The sequence below is a fragment of the Entamoeba invadens genome, assembly GCF_000330505.1.
Source record: "Entamoeba invadens IP1 unplaced genomic scaffold scaff_1105074726705, whole genome shotgun sequence".
Lineage (NCBI taxonomy): Eukaryota > Evosea > Mastigamoebida > Endamoebidae > Entamoeba > Entamoeba invadens.
The window spans coordinates 83979-104178 of NW_004440440.1; the positions used below are offsets into that span (position 1 = coordinate 83979).

Here is a 20200-nt window from a genome sequence, read left to right on the forward strand (position 1 = left end):
TTAACCAAGAATTAAAGAAGGTCATGATGTGTTTGTATGACATTATTAAGAGATACTCCCTTGGGAATAGCTTCATCTTTGTCCCGAAGAACGACGATAACACTTTTATCTGTTGTGTCTCATGTTTACTCCTAGTCCTCACTGATAAGTATTATAGAACATATGAAGGATTTATAGAAATGATTCATATGCACTTGTTAGCTTCATTTGCATATCGATTAATGCTATTACAAAAGTATCCATACCCTTTATTTCTCTTCTTACATGGGATGAGCTGTTTATTACAATCATACCCTTCTATGTTCGAGTTCAAGAAGGAGTTACTGAGCTTCATTTTATATCACTCGATCTCTATGAAGTTCTCAACTATGTCGGTATGTCAAAACCCATCGCAATCACTTTATTGCTACTTATTTGAAAACAAACCACTCTTTGTTAATGATGACTTCAATAACTTCGACTTCAACTTCATCGACTTCTACAAGATGTCACTCATCCTTTTCCAACAAAGCTTTTACTTGAACTTCTCGTACTTCACAAAAGACAAAGCAGCACTTTTTAAGAAGTCTTCTTATATGAGGGAGACGGTCGACTTCAAGAATATGGGGTTGGCCACTCTTCCACGATTTTTCTATATTAATACTATGAAGGGAATCACTCGAAAACTCATATTGAATAACAACAACTTGCGCTTTATTCACGACAAGATTGCTTTAATACCACATTTGGAGTCACTGAGCTTCTCGTGCAACGATCTCCTCTTCATCCCACAATGGCATTTGACACATATGACTTCATTGACATTCTTGGATATCTCAGAAGCATCAACTAATGCAAGTCACTATGAAATGATTCGGTTTGATTTGCTTACAAGCTTGAAGTTCTTGAACATCTCGAACAGACAAGTCACACAAGACGCTTGCTTTCCTTCTTCTCTTCGCTTTCTTATTGCAAGAAACAGTTTTAAGGTGTTACCCAAAATCATTCATCGACTGCCGAATTTAGTCTCACTCGACTTGTCCGAGAACATCGGGCTCAACTCTTCGTCAGTCTTTTACTGCACCAAACTCAGTGCACTGACACTCTCACATTGCAACAAAAGTAACGTCCCTAACTCGATTAGTGCGATGACTAATTTGACGACGTTGGACCTCTCTTGCAACCAATTACAGAAACTCCCGTTCTCCCTCTTTTCACTGGAAAAGTTGGTCAATTTGGTCATCTCAAGAAATGACATCAAATACATCTCATCAGCCTTCTTCCAATTGACCAATTTAAGAATGTTTGATTTGGGGTATAATAACTCCCTTCCTAACTTCTCACAAGACTTGGATCAATTCAAAAAGAACCAACAGAAGGCAGTCAACATCCACGAGATACCTCTTCACGTCCTTTCAGACGCGGTGGGATGGTCAAAACTGAGACAGTATGTCAGTGAGTTCAAAAATTCAAAGTCTGACTCGGTTAGAATATACGAGAATTTCCCTTTAGATTATAACCAGAAGCAATCGAACTTCCATCTCATCTTTCACAACTTTGAAGACAAAATCGGATTCGTTACACCAACAAATGACTGTTACTTATTGGTCTTATTTAAAGACTCATGGAGCACCGTTTTGACACATTGGAAATACCATTTACTTCACTCGTCGTTTAATAACAAGTACAACACAAAAGAAGTTAAATTACAGTTCATCATGTTTTTCGACGAGAAGCCAAGTGACTGCGAACGCATCATCAACGTCGTTAAAGCAAATATGGACCCGTTACTCTGCGAGGGCACAGTCGTATTTCTTCGAGAAAAGAAGAAGAATGCGATAGAAAATCGCATCAAGAAAGTCTTTGGGAAGTACACCCCGACACTCTATGATGACAACTTAATGAAAATAGCAAAAGAGGTCAAAATGGCCAGTTTTAATCCTCCTGTTATGAAACAAGGACTCTTCTTCAAGACACTGCATACCTTTGATATTCCCAATTTCACTGTTTTGTTGAATGCATTACACCGGCTGGGCGTTGTGTTGTCTGTCAATCAGTCTCTAGAAGGTATTAAAATCAACGAAAAGGTGCAGAAAGTAACAATGAAGACGAGTGCTGATCTCTCAAACAGTAACTTTGTCATAGCAGACATCGACTTCTTAAGAGTGGTGGACGCTTTGTTAGTCAAGAACGCAAGAAGTGGATTTGGGTTCTTGGAGGACATCAATTCGAGTCTTAATGAATACCATATGAGTCTTGAAATGTTGAATGGGATAGTATTATATTTAGAAATGTACTACGACACGTTTGTGGTCAGAGAGGAGTTCCTTTCAGCATTCAACCTCCACGAGAAGTACTTCCAATTTGTCCAAAACAAAACAAACCTCAGCGAGTTTCTAACGAAGAAAGAAGATTCCAAAGAAAGTCAAATTCCTCCAGTCAAAGAAGTCCAACAAAACATCACAAACGCACCTGAAAACCCATTTGCGATGTGGGACGGAAGTTCAAGTAGTTCCGGAAGCTGCAAAACCCCAACAAAAAACTTGGCGGACTCCAATGGAAAGTCGCTGTACTTCCAACCCCGAAACATTCGATCGTTGACACAAGATGAGATCGAAACGTATTGGCCAAGTCTGCATAACACTAAGGAAATCGACTTTGGCAGGAAGATGACTGGTATCTTCTTCCCGCCATTACTGTTTTCTACATATGTGGTGTACGCAAATTTAGAAGGCATGAACGTGATCAAAACAACGAAGAGTCAGTGCTTTATGTCGAAGGTGGTGGAAGATCAACACTACTACTTCTTTGTCTATTATTCCGAACGACAATTTGTCATCAGAACACGATTTAGAGCAATAACAGTGAAGTCAGTGTTTCTTGGTGGGAAGCTGATGGGAGAGATGGTGAAGATCTTTGAGAACGTCCAACGCGTGATGTTCCCTCGAGTCCATTATGAAGAGCGGATTTTGTGTCCCAAGTGCTTAACCCTAGGGGGAGAAGACTTGGGAAGTTGTGTACCGAAGAAGGAAATAGACTTTGCACTTGCAAACAATTACCCAAAGGTAGCATTTGAACAAGGACACGAGTGTTATGTGTCGACTTGTGCGTTGGACTTAGTCATCGCAGACTTGAGGAATTCGAAGAACCCTATTCAATTCTTCGACCTTCAAAAAATGGTGGACACACAACTGGAAGGAGACTTACTTGGGATAGGAAGCTCTGCAAAGGTGTTTCTGACGACAGTCAATGGGAACAAAGCAGCTGTTAAATTGTTTTCAATGGACCCTTCGATGTTTTCGGCGACAAAAGGAGAGGGGTGTGCTATGTTTGCCGTCTCAAAAAGTTTGACTGAGTTAAAGCGGGAGCTCTTTGTGATGAAACGCATTGATTCCCCGTACATAGTTAAACTCTATGGGATATCTCTTGAGCCTGTCGCACTTATAATGGATTACTGTGACAAGGGGACATTGTATGACTACATTCAGAATCAAAAGAATGAAATGACATGGAAAGACATAGTCCATTTTTCGTATCAAATAGCAAGTGGGATGGCAGAGATACATTCGTTGAAATTGATTCATCGCGATTTAAAAAGTCCCAACATTTTATTAAAGACTGAAAATGGTGAAGTGAAGTGCTTGGTGTCTGATTTTGGTACCTCGGGACCACAACTCAGAGAAGAGAATGTCTTTGTCGACAACCCTAAATGGGTTGCTCCTGAAGTCTTACGAGGAAGTCCTTTTATCCATAAAAGTGATGTGTACAGCTTTGGGATCATCATGTGGGAATTAGTCGAGCGAAAAGAGCCATTTGGTGACGCGCGATTTCCGTCTCAATTGAAACAGGCTATTATCAAAGGTGTCAGACCGTGTTGGTCTGAGGACAGATACCCATACAATGAATTCATTTTACTCACCGAAGCCAGTTGGTCTGAAGACCCCAACTTACGACCGAGTTTTGAAGAGATAGTGTCAACCCTTCAGAAGTTAAAAACTACGATTGATCAAGACTTTATGCCTATTGAATATTAAATGTAATTGTATTGTTTTTTATTTTGATTCTTGGTGGAGAATGGAGTCTTAGACCATTTGAAGTCTTCTGACTCAATTAGTATCTTTTTAATTATAATTATACTATAATTATACTATTAAAATTCGTATTGTTTCTATTTGCTTGAAACTATAAAAAAATAGTTTCTTTATTGATAGAAATAGATTAACACGAAATACATTAATTTAAACCATTGTCACTGATTTGGGCAATAAGGAGAATCGATACTTGTTGTCCTTTTCCTTCAACAGATGGGACGATCGATTAATAGCTCCCTTGTTCTGCCCAACAAGCTCAAACAGGTCATCGACCATCATCTTATTCACATTGAAAAAGCCATGATTACTGCCATCGTCATTTCTCTCCAAATCACCCGTATCTATCAATTCAAGCCGTTCAAGTTCTTTTCCATCATCGTCACACAAAGGCTCTGTATAGTGCCCCAATGTCTTTTCCTTTGTGAACTTCTCTGATATTTTGAGGACTTTATCTCTATTGTCGGAGTACACGGTGGTACGCTGCACAGTCATTTTAACGGTGTTATACTTCTCTCTGAAATTATTGAGTGGGTAGTCGCAGTTCATCAGAATCAAATTGACAAAACTCATTAAGTTGTCGTCGTTTGCGTTAAAAGCGGAGAAGAGAACCTGAATCGCCGAAAAACATTTGAGTAAAAACATTCCTCCAATGCCATGGCACAAGATGTGAATGCGTCTGAACTTAGCCTGATAGAGCGACTGTAACAACCACACAAAGTCGTTTTGAAGGAACAAATTGTCGGTCATCTCCTGTGCCTTTTTGTGTTTTGAAAAGCTGTGTTTCCCCGAAGGCCAGTTAAAGCAAATTGGCACGACATGTTCTGGGAAATTGCCAAGTGCAAGGAGTTGTCCAAATTTACTCAATGCGTCTGTTAAAGACATGCCATATGAATGGATGTACACTAACCCTTCCATTTCAGAGTTAATACTTAAGAGAGACCAATCATTCACCAATTCTAAATATGGCATCTCTTGGTCTCTTTTGATTTTGACTTCCACATGTTTTCCATCGCTTAAAGGACGATATCCAGACACATACAAATTCTTCGAGTTTTTATCAACTGAAATTGTTATTGACGTTTTCGAGCTTGTCTTGCTATTAGAAATGTAACTCCCATTTTGCATGATCTTTTTGAAACACTTGCATATCTGTCCACACTCACATACTGTTTGTGTTACTATCATATTAGTCTTGGGATACACCGAATAATAATTCCCAGAGATAATACACTCAACACCAGAAACTCCTACTGATGGCTGTGATCGCGATGACCACATTTTCCCATCCGCATCTGTCGCAAATAAGACTCGCACGTTCTTCATCATAGTCCGCGAGTTGTTCTCAGTCGACTCAAAAGGACCAACAGGTAGCCCATTCTCCCAATTCCCACACAAGAACTCTCCTTGCTCCGCTGAGTCGATCCACGTGCAATATCCGCTTGCAAGCCCATCTTCAAATTTCCCTTCCAATGTCATTTGCGAATATCCGTCTTGTATGATATATTGTACTTGCCCGAGTTTAGTCACATGTTTGACGATTTCAGACACTTCTTTGATACCAAGAAGCTTAATGAGAATGTTTTTCACTCTGTCGTAACACAAAAAGATCAGTATAGTCACCACAAACAACCCAAGCGCAGAGCACAAATACACAACATAATACACTGCCTTAGGGGGTATCACAAAAAAGGGATAACACGCAATGTCAAATTCAAAGATAAGTGTGTGGACCAACGGCGAGACGTACTGACACGAGAATACACAAACAGTCCCAATCAGTAAAAAGACTAAATACTCCATCGCACAGTCTTTCGTACGCTTTAACACAAGTGTTGCCACTAATGTATACACTATAAAGATCATAAAGAGAATGATGAAGGTGATATAGGGAAACCCTCGAGAAGTATTTGAAAACACTATTCCAACTTTCCTCATAATTGCTCTGTTTTTCATGTGTTTGTATGTCACAAGCAAGTTGTTATGTTCCCGACTTGAATTCTCAAGTTTGGACTCGGACACGACATCGTCTAATTCCACTGCTTTTGTTGGGCTTTGTCGACTCTGAGCTATCGGGCGGTCATCTTCATCGGTCGAACTCTCATTGGGCAACAATGAAATACTTGTTGTTTGTGTTGTTGGCATGAGCGAAGTGTCTAAAACACTTTTTGTTTTAGCCAATCGAACGGGGGTGGACTTATTGAGAACATCGACAGTGTATGATGGTTTTAATGTAAAAGTGGGTTTGAGTGGTTTGTCATGTTCTTTTGTTAAAGTTTCAACATCGAGTTCTATTGGGGGCGTATTTGATGAATTTGGTGGTGATGATGTTCGGACTTCTTTATCGGACATCTCCACAATTTACATTTTTTTAGTCCACTTTTCATTGAAAAAATAATTCAAAATCTACAGAAAAAGTTAATATTTTTGGTGAAAAGTTTCTAAATATAATTATGGTTTTAATTTAATATTTTTATTATTAAAAGATGCACCCACTCATCTCGTTTTTTCTAACAATTTTTTTAATAAATATCAATAGTTTTTTTTATTAGATATGTATTATAATTATAATTATTATTATAATAATTATTATTATAATTATATATTATATATTATTATTATATTATAATATAATAATTCTTTTAAAATGAATTATTTATTACTACAATTAAATTATTATTTAAATAGTAAATATTTAATTAAAAAACTATATATTATTAATAACTGAATAATAAATAAAAATACAAAAATCCATTTCGTTCACCGATTTTTTTTGTTTATTTTAAAACAATTATTCAAAGAAAGAGAAGATTATTTTCATTATAATACAAACAAAGACGAAATACAATCAGAAACAAATGCAATAGTAAAACTATAATTATAATTTCTTCTTAAAAGATTGAAAAAGAAAGGTTCAAGAAGGAAAAAGTAAGAAGGATATTAATAAGTAACAATCTGTTATTCTTATTAGGCTCCATTATGTCTTACAAAATCCCCCGCTCCCAAGCATTGGAGATCCACGAGTCTCCCAACCGTCTTCCAAAAACATTTTTTCATTCGCACGTCTATGCAGCGACTTCATTGAGTGACCACTGGGGTATTATTTGGGGGTCTTTTCAAACACTTTTAAAGAGTGGGATCGACCCAACTGTAATTAACAAATGTAGTTGGAAGATTAAAGACAAGATGTCACCAAAACAACAAGAAAACATGGTTTTATTAGACATCTTGTCCTTTCCCGAAGAGCCCCATAAACATGTCAGTCTGAAGTGGACGGATGGGTCTCCAGAGTCTCTTCAATTACTCAAAAAAGTTGACTCGTACTGTACCAATCAATACTTTAAAAGTATTCCAATGAAAGCTGCGATGAATAAAGATATTAGTGAAGAGAAGCGAGTTAAAACGACTCATGTGCCTTTGTACTATCAATATGAGTTTGGTACAAACACCACTACAAATCGAAGTTTAACGCTTTTCACTCTCCATATCCCTTTTATGTCTTCTACAGACGTCTCGTCGTACCCTGTCATCATATTTAACATCGGATTTTACCTTCCCGACGACTTTGTGAATTACAGACATGTTGTAGATACTTTCTATGACTCTTTAAACAAAATTTGTTTTGAGTATCAATTAACTAATCTGTCACAAGGCATCGATAAGGCATCAAAGGTATTGGTAGACTCTTTAAATCAATTTGTAGAAGCGTTTGAGGACTTTGTGTATATCACAACACATAAGAAGGTCTACCCATTTCATATCACATTCAATACAACAAACACTTTCAACGATCGAGTTTTGTTTGTCACAGATATGGTGACGGGGTTTTTGGAAACATTTTTCACCGTCTGTGTGCCAAGAACGTTGGAAGACATCCATTCCATACACAGCGTTTTAAATCAATTTTCATCGCAAAGCATGTCAGTCTTTCACTCAAATTACCTCACAGAGAAAACCAATCCATTTTTCACATTGCAGTTTGTCACTGATTTCTCATGTGAAAACGTTTTCGAGTTTCCACATCCATTTTGTGTGATCCGGTCAGACAAAAGTCGCGTTGATGCGATCACCACAAAGGATGTTGCTCAGTACTTTTCTGAACGTGCTGCTTTCTTTATTAATAAAGCGGGGAAGGTATTAAATGTTGACACTTTTGGGGTTGGGGAAAGTATTAATAGGAGTCCAACTTTAGTCGAGCATACCTTTTTGATCTACGATATGATCAAACAGGCTGTCGAATTCTTTGATAAGAAAAATGATGTACTTGGGCTGTTTCTTCTCAAAGAGGCGTCTATTCTCCTCACTACAAAGTCGTCGATATTGTTTCACAGGTTGTTGTTAGTGAACAAATTTGGTGATGATGTTATTAAGGAGATGAAAGACTTTCTTGACATCGAAGAAGATGGGATGGTCCTGTTAATACAAAGACTGAAGTATGAGGAGCCACTTGTAGTCGCTTATTTTCACAGAACTGTTCTCAAAATGATGAAGACAAAAGATCGAATGAAGCAGTTCATGTAGTTCTATTCTTCATAGTTATTATACTATATATATTACTTCTTACTGTTAATATTTAAACAAGTCCACAACAATAACACTCAAATAGAAGTCTTTTTCAGTAACTTCCTTTTGTTACTCCAGAACTATAAAATAGTACATTTTAACCATAAAATATTCTATTTTTAAACATATTGAAGTTGTTCGAAATTGGACACTTCACAACTCAAAAAACTACATGAGCAGCACCTCCTTGAGTGAAGACGAGAATTTGATTATATACGTCGCAGTCTCTTATTCAATTTTGGGTATACTTGTTCTCATCGGCGCCGGGTTGTTTGTCTGGATCATCGTCCAAAAAGTGCGCAACATCAGAAAAGCCAAAGCCGAAGAGTCTGGTCTTGATTTTGGGGAGAAGTAAATTTTTAAATATCTTTTTACTTAATCCAATCGTCATGTTTTTTATAAGAACGCCATTTAATACTCATTAAAAAATATGACCATGTTTGAAATTTGTGCTCTGATATAACATTGAGTATTTTATTAGAAATGGCATTTGAAAAATTTCTTCACAATTTGTGTGATTTTACAGGACACCAAAATGATAAAAACGTTCGACAAGAACAGAGGACTACTCAATAAAAAGAGGACGATTTAATATATTAAATATAACTTATATCTCTGCTAACTCAAAGTAAAGGTTATTATTAATTAGTCTGCATACTTCTTCTTGAGCTCCTCGATTTCTTCTGGAGTGTAATCATTCTCTTCGTTGAGGTAAGCTCTCATCTGTTCGACGGTCTTTCCAACCAAGTTTTTAGCAATAGTCTTAGCAGTAGCCTCGACAAGCATATCAATGTTCATGAAGGTAGCAGCCTTCAACATTTCGAAGAGCATATCCTTCTCAAGTGACTCACAGAATTTGACATCCCATGGGTGGAGATCAGCATTTTTGTCTCTGTCACCAATGACAAAGTCTGGGTACATCAATGGATGCTCGTTGTGGAAGTTCAACCATTCAACAACCTTCTCAAGGACAGCACCTTCAACTTTCAACAATGGAATGGCTTCCTCGGCATTGGCTCTCTCTTTCATCATGTTCTCAACTTGCTTTGATTGTTTGGCAGCTTCCTCAGTGAGGGTGAAGAGCTTTCCATCAGATGATTTCAAAATAACGTTCTGTGCCATTTGACATTTTGGAGTTCACTCGTCATCTTTAAATAGGAAGTTCTACACTTTTTGATGGTTTATTCATCACAAGGTGGCATTTAAGGTTACAAGAAAAAGGGTTATTTTTTCGCTCATTTTTTGTATGAAAACGACGTAAAAATAAAGGAATAAAACCAAAGAATGATAGCATTCATTTTTTGCCGATTGTTTTAAAGTTCGCTACTTTGAGGTTTAATTAAGTGTTGTAATATATATTAAGATATGATAATTTCGTTGTAATTAAATACTCATATATATTAGTATTATTAGCTTTTTTAATACCATAAAGTGATAATGTTGTGAAGAAAACTTAACCAAAAAGTTAGTTTGGGTTAAGTAATTAAAATAATAATAAGCATTTTAAATATTTTGTGGGGGTTCTTTCCTGATTTTGTTCAGTAAAATAATACATTTATTATAGTATAATATTATGGATTGTGTATTTTATTGTGCTTACAACAGATAAACACTGCGCAATTATTCGGGTTTATTAAAGAAAAAAGTGTAATAATTTAGAAGTGTAATACCCATATTTTCGGGACAAAAAATACTAATATTTTTAATTTAATAACTTAATTAAATTTATTAATAAAATGTCAAAAAAATAGTAATAAATTAATTGGTATAATATATCATTAATTATTAAAAACTTACAAATTTTTTTTGATGTTAAACAAACACATTTTTGGGAAATTAATAATTATAATTAATAATTACTGTTTTATTATCAAAATTATAATAATTGTTGAAGTATTATTATGGTTAATAAATAATTGACTATTAGTACTAAAATACAATTATAATTATTAAATTTTATAATAAATTTATATATAATATTTTATATAATAATATATTCTATAAAATTACTATCAATTAAAAAAAATCAAAACTGAACTTTAAAAAACATTCAAAAAATCAAATTTTAAATTGTTTTTTATAAAACATTTTTAATTATAAACTTTTCATTGCAAAGTTTTCAATCTGTTTAAAAACAATGATTTTTTCAACCCGTATTAATTTGGGATATTATATTATTTCCTCAACATCTCAGAACTGATATAACAAGGTGTCAAACCAAATCAAGACGAAAGTAAAAGAATAAATTAATAATAACCCGAATTATTCCGACATCTCACGCCATAAGTATCAATAACTTAACCTCTTTCTATTTAACATTCAAAAACTACAATATAGTTTTTGTTAATTCCCTCTAGTACAAATACTATAAACCAATTAATAATGAATAAAACAATGCGGTATTGTAACTTTCTGCTCCAAAGAATAAAACAGGGCGAAAGATCTCAAAAATTCAATGCACAAGATTTTGGCGTATGCTGCCCGTTATGGGACGCCAGTGTGTCTTACGGCTGCTGGTGTCTTTTCTTTGATCACCATCATTGTTTTTGGATTTGGGATGCCAAACCACACATTTGATAAGAAGACAAACACCAACTTGTTAGGGAATAACTCCACGGAGACGGGATGTAGTTCCATTAAGTTGGATCATACGACTGCAATGTCCTATAAAATCCCGGGCAATAATTATCACTACCAATGTGGGTATTCCGTGTTGAACGACATCTTGACGTGGGTCTTTGAATTCCTTTGCGTTGTAGAAGTCGTCTTGTTTTGGGTCTTTGTCATCGTCTGGAGAAAGAAAAAGGTGTTGACCTTTGTTGTGTATTGCTGTTTGATCCTCCCACTCATTATGCAATGCTATCTCGTGTTCGCTCACTCAAACGAAATCATTAATGGCACTAAAGCTTGCAAAAAGGTCTCGCTCTTCCCTAACAACGCTACACCAGAGTGCTCATCTTTAGTTTTCGCGTTCACACCAGTTTCGGACGTTATTAACATCCTCCTTTACATCGCAGCCATTTGCTTGGGCTCTGTCATGTATTTCTGTCGACCAAAAATCTCTAAGTTGCTCGATGGAAATGAAGGGGGTGATATGAAAAAGGAACTTGTCGACCCTAAAGCTAAAAAAGAGGAAGTTGAAGACCCAATTCAAGATATGAAGAACGTCGCTAAGAAGACTACTACTTCTGTCATTTCAGGGGCTATTGATTTTTCTAAGCTTGGTGGTAATTAAGCTTTTTGAATTTTTTGTGGTTGAAATTTCATTTTTTTTTCATTGTTGTTTCTTTTGTTATTTTGAAAATTTGAATATCTGATAATTACAAATAATGGGGATAGAATTTAATCCAAAACCAAAGGCGTATTTGATCCTTGGAGCAACGGTGTCTGCTTTTGCATATGTGTCACTGTCGCTGGTGCTTCGAGTTCGTTTGTCTGATTTAACGATGTTTTAAACAAATATAAGCTCACGAAAAGCCTTTTTCAATCCCACTTGTGAGGATGTTCCTTCTCCCACCACAGTTGTGTTTTGCTCTTCCAGCAATTCTCTTTTGGGCTGTTGTGTCCGCCGTTTTTTTCTTCACTTCAAAGTCATACTCCGACGAAATTAAAAGGAGAGAAGCAGAAGAAAAGCAGAAATAGAGAAACTTTAAGGGTTATACAATTTTTTCGAACATGTGAAATTGACGTGTTTTGTTTTTTTGAAACCTGTTAAACATTATACACAAATAGAGAATTTGTTTAATAAAGTTGCAAAAGTTTTTTCTCGATATGGTATGTAAATCGGCTATTGGCAGGGACAAACGGCATCAATCTTTGCGCAGTCTCGACTCTCTTGGATTCCGGGACAACATCGAGTAATGCCTGAATCACAAAGTTCCCAAACTGATCTTCAATGAGCACTGAAACTGACTCTGTGTTGAGCAGCGCATCAATGAGAATTGAGACCTCTTCTTCACCCCCACATTTCAAACACTTTTCCACGACATTTGAGCTGAACTTCTGTTTGGAATAAAACACCGCGTCCTCAGCTATGTATCGAGTAATCGCTGGAACAACAGACGCGTCACAATCGATTAGACGCTGGATGACAAAGTTTCCAAACTGGTCCTGTATCAAGTCGCAGCAGTCTTCGATTAGTTTTGGTTTGATTTTGTCAATCTGGCTTTGTGAAGACGACTCCATCGCGTGTGTGAGTACAGAGCACCCCACTTTCGTCTTGGCAATTTTAGTCACACAGTTCTGCATCCCGTTGTAGAAAAAATCAACATCATTATCGCTGAAAATTTTCAGCAATGTCTGGATAACGTAATTGCCGTGAGGGTCAATCGCAAGTAGTGCCATGTTGTTTCTTAACGTGGGCGCCCACATGGCAATGTGGCGTTTCTTCATATAAGGTGCTACCTTTTGGGCGGTGTAGCCCCCAAATTGGTGACAACAGTACTTCACCAAATCTTTTGCCATCGTGTTGTAAATTGCGTCTTGTACTTCTTCGCTTCCAAACTCCGCCATTTGTGGGAGAATGTGCTGCCCGTTAGGGTGAATGATCAGGCTGTCCAAGTCGCTTTCGACCTCGTCGAAGATCATCTGAACAATTTCTTGTGAGGGGTTTGAAAGTATCTTCTGAAGAATTGCACAACCAGAAGTGTAGCGCGTCATTTGGTTGAACTGCCCAACAAATTCTGAAGCAATGAGTTTTGGGTGGGCCTTTTTGTCGTTCTCCATTTTGGACTGGATAGAGAAGTGAAGCAATGGCATTGAAGTGGACTTTGCAATCTTCTCGAGTTCTTGTTGGGTTGGCTTGATGATCTTAATATGGTCATTGTGTGGCTTTTCCTTTTCTTGGATTTCGTTGTTGTTCGTGTCGAATTGGACATTGTGAGCCTTCTCCTTCCTCACCAGGTTTTCAATGAGCGTCAACTGAGACAATACCTTCTGTGTTTCAGTAGTGGGTTGCATGCGACTTATCAATCTTCTGCATTGTGTCGCGCAATCTTGGTACATTTTCAAAAATCGTTGTGTGTTTCTGAACGATGTCTCAAGCTCCTCAAAATGTTTTTGATGAGAACTTTCGAATGACTTGACAAACTCACTCGTGTAAATTGGGTTAACTGATTTCATTAAATGAAAACACTGCTCTTTGTCTTATTTTGGTGGGTTAAACGTTGTGTCGTTCCATTCAACTTCTCATAATCTCAAAAATTTCTCAATCTCGAAATCACAAAAAAAAACTATTGATTAAATCACATAATTGTAACAAGTTAATTATTAAATAGTTTATTTTTATACAATAATAATAAAAAAACTCAAAATTTAAAAAAATAATTGATTAAAATTAATTTTATAAATATTAATTAATTTAATTAATAAAAAAAATAATCTGAAGTAATCAATTTGACACACACTCTCACAAACGTTCGGTAATAAGTTTCTCTCTGACGTCATCACCGAGTTCGAGGATCTTAGGGACTTCCCATAAGAAGTCTGGATCATTTCTCCCAAAATGTCCGCCGACTGCCGTTTTCTGGAAAATTGGTCTCTTTAAGCAAAGATTCTTGACGATCATACCTGGTCTCATATCGAAGTTCTTATTAATGATTTCGACTATTTTTTCTTCTGGAATGACACCTGTTCCATACGTGTTAACATTAACACTGAGTGGATGAGCAACACCAATAGCATAGCTCAACTGTACTAAAGCTCTATGGCAGAGTCCCGCATTAACAATACTCTTAGCAATCCAACGAGCGCAATACGCACCACTTCGATCCACTTTTGATGAATCCTTTCCAGAGAAAGCTCCTCCACCATGAGCACCCCATCCTCCATAGGTATCTACAATGATCTTTCTCCCAGTTAGCCCAGCGTCACCCATTGGTCCTCCGATGACAAATCGTCCACTTGGGTTATAGTATCTCAGAGTGTTCTTATCAATCAGATTATGTGGGATCACTTTCATAGTAATTTCCTCTTCAAGTCCTTGAGCGATAGTTTCGTTGGAGACTTCAGGGGTATGCTGAGTAGAGATGACTACGGTGTGGACTCTTAAAGGTACCAATTTACCATTGACGTCTTCATACTCTAAAGTGACTTGTGTCTTTGCATCGGGACATAACCATGGCAAAATCCCTTTCTCACGACATTCTTGTAATCGAAGGACTAATTTGGTAGCTAAGACATGAGTCAATGGCATCATTTCTTTCGACTCATCAGTGGCATACCCAAACATAATACCTTGATCACCAGCTCCTATGTCTTCTTCTTTCTTCGCTACATGAACAGCTTCAGCTATATCTACAGACTGTTGTTCAACACAGGAAAGTACTGAACAAGTGTTATAATCAAATCCCTTCGATGTATTATCATATCCAATCCCTTTCACTACATTACGAACTATCTTAGGAATGTCAACTACCGCTCGTGTGCTGATCTCACCTAGAACAAAAACGACCCCAGTTTTCGTTGCGGTTTCGCAAGCAACATGGGCGTTCGGATCTTGGGCAAGACAGGCATCGAGGATGGCGTCGGAGATTTGATCGCACATTTTGTCGGGATGGCCAGACGAGACAGACTCGGAGGTGAAGATAAATCTCTTAGTCATCGGACTTGAATTGATTGGTGTCAGTTGGGAGTCTTTATATTCGGTAAAAATAATTAGGGTTTCTTTAACCCTTATTTTTGATTTTATATAAGACTTTTTTATTGGAAATTTGAGGGAAATTGCGTATACAAATGATATCGAATTGCTGAGTTTTAGATTGTGTTGTGAATATCGTTGATATAATTGTTACTTTGACAAAACAGGTTTATCATGATTTATTTACTAGAGATATACTATAATTTGAATTCTGAAATTTATTTTATTTAATTATATAGTATTTAATTAATATACTAATGGAACGAGTATTTACAACACTTAAACATATTTGGCAGAAAGTATAATAATACTAGTTTTGTTTATTATTAATCAATAATACTTAATAACATTTAATACATAATAATAAATAAATTAAAAAACCGAATGGAAACAAAATGGTTATTTGGGAAAATGTACCAATTTCGGGTAAAAGACAACAATTCATCAATTATGAAAATTAGAATTTGAAAGATGATTTTTATATAATAATTTACAATATCAATAATTTTGTTTATTTATTGTTTTTGTAAATTAAAAATGACTGTGAACGAAATTAGATCGAATTTAATAAGTATTAATTTATAGTATAACATATTGTTGATTTTTTTTTAAAATGTTATAATTATTTTGTTATTATACACAATCTTATTAAAACTTTTAGTTTAAAAAACTAATAATTGCTTATCGATATATACTAATAGTTTAAACTATTAATAAGTATAAAAATAATACCATTCAGTGTGTTACAAACAATTTGTTGACTGTTTCGTTGATCAACTTCACTTTTTTCTTATTAGCCAGTACTAACAACGCGACAAAACAGTAATGTGGAGTTGCCTCAATTGCGAGATTTTGTGGGAGATTCATGTGTAAGTGTTTAATGATATCGATTAGTGACACATTTTCTTGGGAAGAATTCACAAATTCAAAGATCATTTTTTCAAGTGTTTCGTAGTCGAGCAGCTTTGGGTGGTCGACAGGCTTTATTACAATCCTGTTGAATAGCCGTGGCGCCTCGACCGTTCTGAACGTCTCACAATCTTCTTCTCTCTTTTCAAAACCATTATCAATGGTTCCGTCAATTATACTCGATTGTTTCTCATTCATGTTGGTTTCTTCTAGTTTGCTAATGGTTTCTTTCTCTATTTCGCAATTTTGCGGAATGGAAGGTATTCTTACGTCCTGATCCCATGGATCAGTTGGGAGGGGTTCGTATTCGTCTGTCCATTTGAGTAACAAAGGTACATCCAAACACGAACCACTTTCCAGCCCTTTTCTTTTTTTACTCACAAAAGTCTTGAGTTGGTCTTCTGAGGGCAAGTTCATTGCAGGCACACATTTTGTGAAATCGATGTCACTCTTCTTAACTCGCACACAAGGCGCCTTAGCTTTTTTGGGGCGTCTCACCCACTCCTTGAACACCATAGGTGCATAATACGTATATCCTCCCTCATTCACAGAGATCCCAAGAATGTCTCCATTTTCTTTAAGCGACTCTTTGACGGCTCGCGATATCCCCGCGTCATTCTCGATTGCTTCGACGTCATGACTTTGATCTTCCATAGCGTCACATTCCATCTTTGGGGTGATAGCACATGGAGCCTTTGATATTTCTTTTGGCGAAAAGCAATTTTCCAGTGTGTCGAAATTGATATAGGATGAGTCAATTATTTTGTTTTCGTCGCACTCTTTAGATGGAATCTCACAATCATCAATACTCATTTTGTCTTTCCAATCTCCTTTTATTCTCCCGCCACCACTGACTTGGTATTTAGTAAACGAAGTTTCTTCAAGAAAAACTTTCATAAGAAGGTCCAGTGTGTACCTTTTCATTGGATCATTCCCTTTCTTGACACTTAACAAATTGGTTGAATTTTTCTCGAGTGTTTCGCACTTTTTCGTTCTTTTTTTGTTCTTTTTTTCGTGTACGGAGACTTCGGGATATGCGTCTTCGTCATCTTCAATCTCGCTATTCACATTTAAATGATTTGCAAAACTATAAAACGCCTGGTAGACATCATCAACTCGACACGAGTAAATTTGGAGTGATGCGTCTATTGATGTGCTTGCAGTTTGAAATGTTGTTTTTTTATTGTCGTTAATGACTTCTTCCATAATATCGATCAGTGGCATTTCCCATGCGTTTTTCTTTGTAACTTTCTTCGTGTTACATAACTGAATACACTGTGTATACAACTGTTCTATATCACACTTCTTCATTCCACCTTTCTCTCACTTTCATAAATTGAGATGTTTCTCTCTATCACCGAGTGGTAATCACTTTCTGCAACTCATTTCATTCAATCTTTTTTTTTCAATTATTGTTTAGTTTAATTATAATTTATTTTACTACTATTTTTATTTCTAGTATTTTTTTAGTAACTTTTATTATAATTTCTTTTAGTAATTTCTTTTATTATTTCTTTATAAGACTTTTACCATCAGACATCTCCAATAAGATGGTACAAAAAATCAATCAAACAAATCACACAGACGTATCAGGAGACGACTCCTCTGCATTTTCCTCTGCTCCGACGGACCCTCTTCTTTTTTTCTTTTTCATGAATGACGGGACCAAAAAGCTGAGTTTACTTCCACTTCTTGGTGATTCTTTCGGGCTTTCTGCTTTTCTTGGGGATACAAACGAAAACACTCTTTTTCTTGGTGATGAGAATGACGAAGTTGTCGACTCTGACGATGAGTCGTCGTGTTGTACTTTCTTCAGTGTTGGGATTTTATAGTTCTTTTTGCTTTCTTTATCTTTGTCTTTCTCCTTCTCTTTCTCGTTCTTAAACAAACACAATCGATGTTCTCTCGCAGAGGTAGGTTCACCCCCTACACTAGCCGTTCGGATTCTCCTTGGGGTATGTGCTTGTTTCTCTATTATGGGTTGTGGGGATATCAATTCTCTTTGGAAGACTAAAGGGAATGAATCCGGGGTCATTCCTTTCTCAAATGGATTATCTTCAGTGATCAGCGGGATATGTCCTTTCGACAGTTGTTCCATAAACACTTGATAATATTCCGAGGTGATGTTATAGTTCCGTTTTTTGTCCTCCTCCTTCGACTTCTCTTCCAAGCTTTCCAGCTTCTCGTCATCTTTTAACTTCGCTGAGTCTTTCTTCTTTTTCGGTATTTTTAATTGCAAATTCGGAACGCGCGTCTTCTTCTTCATGTCTTTCTCACTCTTCAGCTTCGAATTGAACAGTGGATGCGCTAACGCTTCTTCTGGAGTCATCCGTTCGTCGGGACGATATGCCAAACACCTATTAAGAAAGTCAAATAACGTCAGTCGTAATGTCGCAGCATCAACAGGGACTTTCGAGACGTCCAAAATGATGTTATGGAGATACACCAACTCCTTCAAACTGTTCTTCTTAAAGTAATCCTTTTCTTCTGGAATTTCAGTCCCAAACTCAGTCTCATACTCTTCATCATCTTTTAAGACATATTCATACGTGTCATCGGCGTGGTAATACTTCGCAAAATAGTTATCACTCTTACTCCCATTCTCTAACATATCGGTCGGAGGAACACCAAGCAACTGGACTTGTTTTCGTAAAAGGCCCAACTCACTACTCGCCACAAAGAGTGGAATACCAAAAAACATTTCAGCGACCATACACCCAAAACTCCACATATCAATTGCGGAAGTATAAGGATACCCTATACAGATTTCGGGCGCTCGATAAAACCGCGACTGAATATATGTGTACAATGTGCAGTTGTCGAAACAACACGATCCCAAATCAATCAATTTCAACCGCGGCGTCGTCCCCGTTAATAAAACGTTTTCAGGTTTGACGTCGCAGTGAATGATATTCGCCTTCTTACACACGTCCAGACTCTCTAACATTTGCTTCGATAACAATTGGATGGTTGGCAGACTAAATCCATTGCGGCGATTCAACTTCATTAATTCATGCAGTGACGATCCAAGTAACTCCGTCACTATACACAGATGTCCGCAATACAAAAAGTGGTCGTACATCTCCACAATCAACTTCTTCGGGTCATAAAATTTGTTCAACTGTAGTGTTAGGCCATTTCATTCACTCGTACTCCCTATTTTAAGGAATTTACTCCTCACGTCTTATCAAGATTCCTTAAGATAAATATCAAAAGCTAAAATGCAACACAAACCACTAGTAAAGACGTGACCTCTAACATCCCTTGTCTGAAATACGCCTTCTTGTTTTTGAGGATTTTAATTGCGACGTCTCTCTGATTGATCAAATCGGTGCATTTATATACATTCCCAAAAGTCCCTTGTCCGAGTTTTCCGACGACTTCATACCGAGAAACAGTCCCCGGATTCATCGAAAACTGTCTTCCTTCAAATGAAGTTGCTGTTCCTAAGATATCGCCAATCCGAACAATCAATTCATGTTTTGCATTGTCCAACCCATAGTTGTGAAGTGCGATATATGGATCTGTTAAGATTAGAGCGGGTTGGGCGGAGATGATTAAGTCCGGGTTGATTTGTCGATACGTTGTCAACATTCGTGATGTTAATGCCTTTAAAATGGAGTAAGTGTTCCGATGAGAGATTGTGATTGTTCGCGAATTGTTCACTTTGAACGCACTCCTGTGCTCCACTTGGGCCATCCTCTGCTTTTCAAGTTTAAAAAAATCTTCGAAACTCAAAATCTCATTTTTTTCATTTTCTCAATATTTTGTATCTATTTTTTGGGTATTTATTGAATTAAAAACTGTTCTTTGATTTGATCATTTTTTCTTGTGCTTTTCTTATCCAAATATGTTAGGTCCTTATTCTTAACTATCGAAATCTCTTTTCATTTTTTTGTAGCTTTTTGGTAGTCTATTGGGATAAATTAAATTTTATTATTATAAAAGTGTGGTAGATTACTCTAGCTTATATAGTTCATTTTATTATTATAAATGGTTTAAAAACCAGTTTGTGGAGCATTTT

The 20200-nt window shown here is 36.6% G+C and overlaps 9 protein-coding genes across 9 annotated transcripts; 3 read left to right on the forward strand and 6 right to left on the reverse strand.

The window, feature by feature from the left end:
• Positions 1 to 11: 11 nt before the first annotated feature.
• On the forward strand, positions 12 to 4013 carry EIN_267840 (protein kinase, putative; the record flags this gene model as incomplete). The annotated part of the gene is made up of 1 exon (XM_004257771.1): positions 12 to 4013. A coding segment is annotated over one exon (4002 nt), but the record flags the coding sequence as incomplete, so codon positions are not given.
• Positions 4014 to 4217: 204 nt separating this feature from the next.
• Positions 4218 to 6419, reverse strand: EIN_267850 (hypothetical protein; the record flags this gene model as incomplete). Its single annotated transcript, XM_004257772.1, has 1 exon — positions 4218 to 6419. One exon carries the CDS (start codon positions 6417 to 6419, stop codon positions 4218 to 4220), a length of 2202 nt encoding a protein of 733 aa, XP_004257820.1.
• Positions 6420 to 7046: 627 nt separating this feature from the next.
• Positions 7047 to 8588, forward strand: EIN_267860 (hypothetical protein; the record flags this gene model as incomplete). Its single annotated transcript, XM_004257773.1, has 1 exon — positions 7047 to 8588. The coding sequence occupies one exon, from the start codon at positions 7047 to 7049 to the stop codon at positions 8586 to 8588; it is 1542 nt and encodes a 513-aa protein (XP_004257821.1).
• Positions 8589 to 9275: 687 nt separating this feature from the next.
• EIN_267870 (glycoprotein FP21 precursor, putative) lies at positions 9276 to 9752 on the reverse strand (the record flags this gene model as incomplete). The annotated part of the gene is made up of 1 exon (XM_004257774.1): positions 9276 to 9752. The coding sequence occupies one exon, from the start codon at positions 9750 to 9752 to the stop codon at positions 9276 to 9278; it is 477 nt and encodes a 158-aa protein (XP_004257822.1).
• Positions 9753 to 11085: 1333 nt separating this feature from the next.
• EIN_267880 (hypothetical protein) lies at positions 11086 to 11865 on the forward strand (the record flags this gene model as incomplete). The annotated part of the gene is made up of 1 exon (XM_004257775.1): positions 11086 to 11865. The coding sequence occupies one exon, from the start codon at positions 11086 to 11088 to the stop codon at positions 11863 to 11865; it is 780 nt and encodes a 259-aa protein (XP_004257823.1).
• A 506-nt stretch (positions 11866 to 12371) lies between these two features.
• EIN_267890 (hypothetical protein) lies at positions 12372 to 13751 on the reverse strand (the record flags this gene model as incomplete). The annotated part of the gene is made up of 1 exon (XM_004257776.1): positions 12372 to 13751. One exon carries the CDS (start codon positions 13749 to 13751, stop codon positions 12372 to 12374), a length of 1380 nt encoding a protein of 459 aa, XP_004257824.1.
• A 286-nt stretch (positions 13752 to 14037) lies between these two features.
• Positions 14038 to 15231, reverse strand: EIN_267900 (S-adenosylmethionine synthetase, putative; the record flags this gene model as incomplete). The annotated part of the gene is made up of 1 exon (XM_004257777.1): positions 14038 to 15231. One exon carries the CDS (start codon positions 15229 to 15231, stop codon positions 14038 to 14040), a length of 1194 nt encoding a protein of 397 aa, XP_004257825.1.
• A 771-nt stretch (positions 15232 to 16002) lies between these two features.
• Positions 16003 to 17487, reverse strand: EIN_267910 (hypothetical protein; the record flags this gene model as incomplete). The annotated part of the gene is made up of 1 exon (XM_004257778.1): positions 16003 to 17487. One exon carries the CDS (start codon positions 17485 to 17487, stop codon positions 16003 to 16005), a length of 1485 nt encoding a protein of 494 aa, XP_004257826.1.
• Positions 17488 to 17752: 265 nt separating this feature from the next.
• On the reverse strand, positions 17753 to 19875 carry EIN_267920 (serine/threonine protein kinase ppk15, putative; the record flags this gene model as incomplete). The annotated part of the gene is made up of 2 exons (XM_004257779.1): positions 17753 to 19297; positions 19411 to 19875. 2 exons carry the CDS (start codon positions 19873 to 19875, stop codon positions 17753 to 17755), a joined length of 2010 nt encoding a protein of 669 aa, XP_004257827.1.
• Between the last annotated feature and the right edge of the window lie 325 nt (positions 19876 to 20200).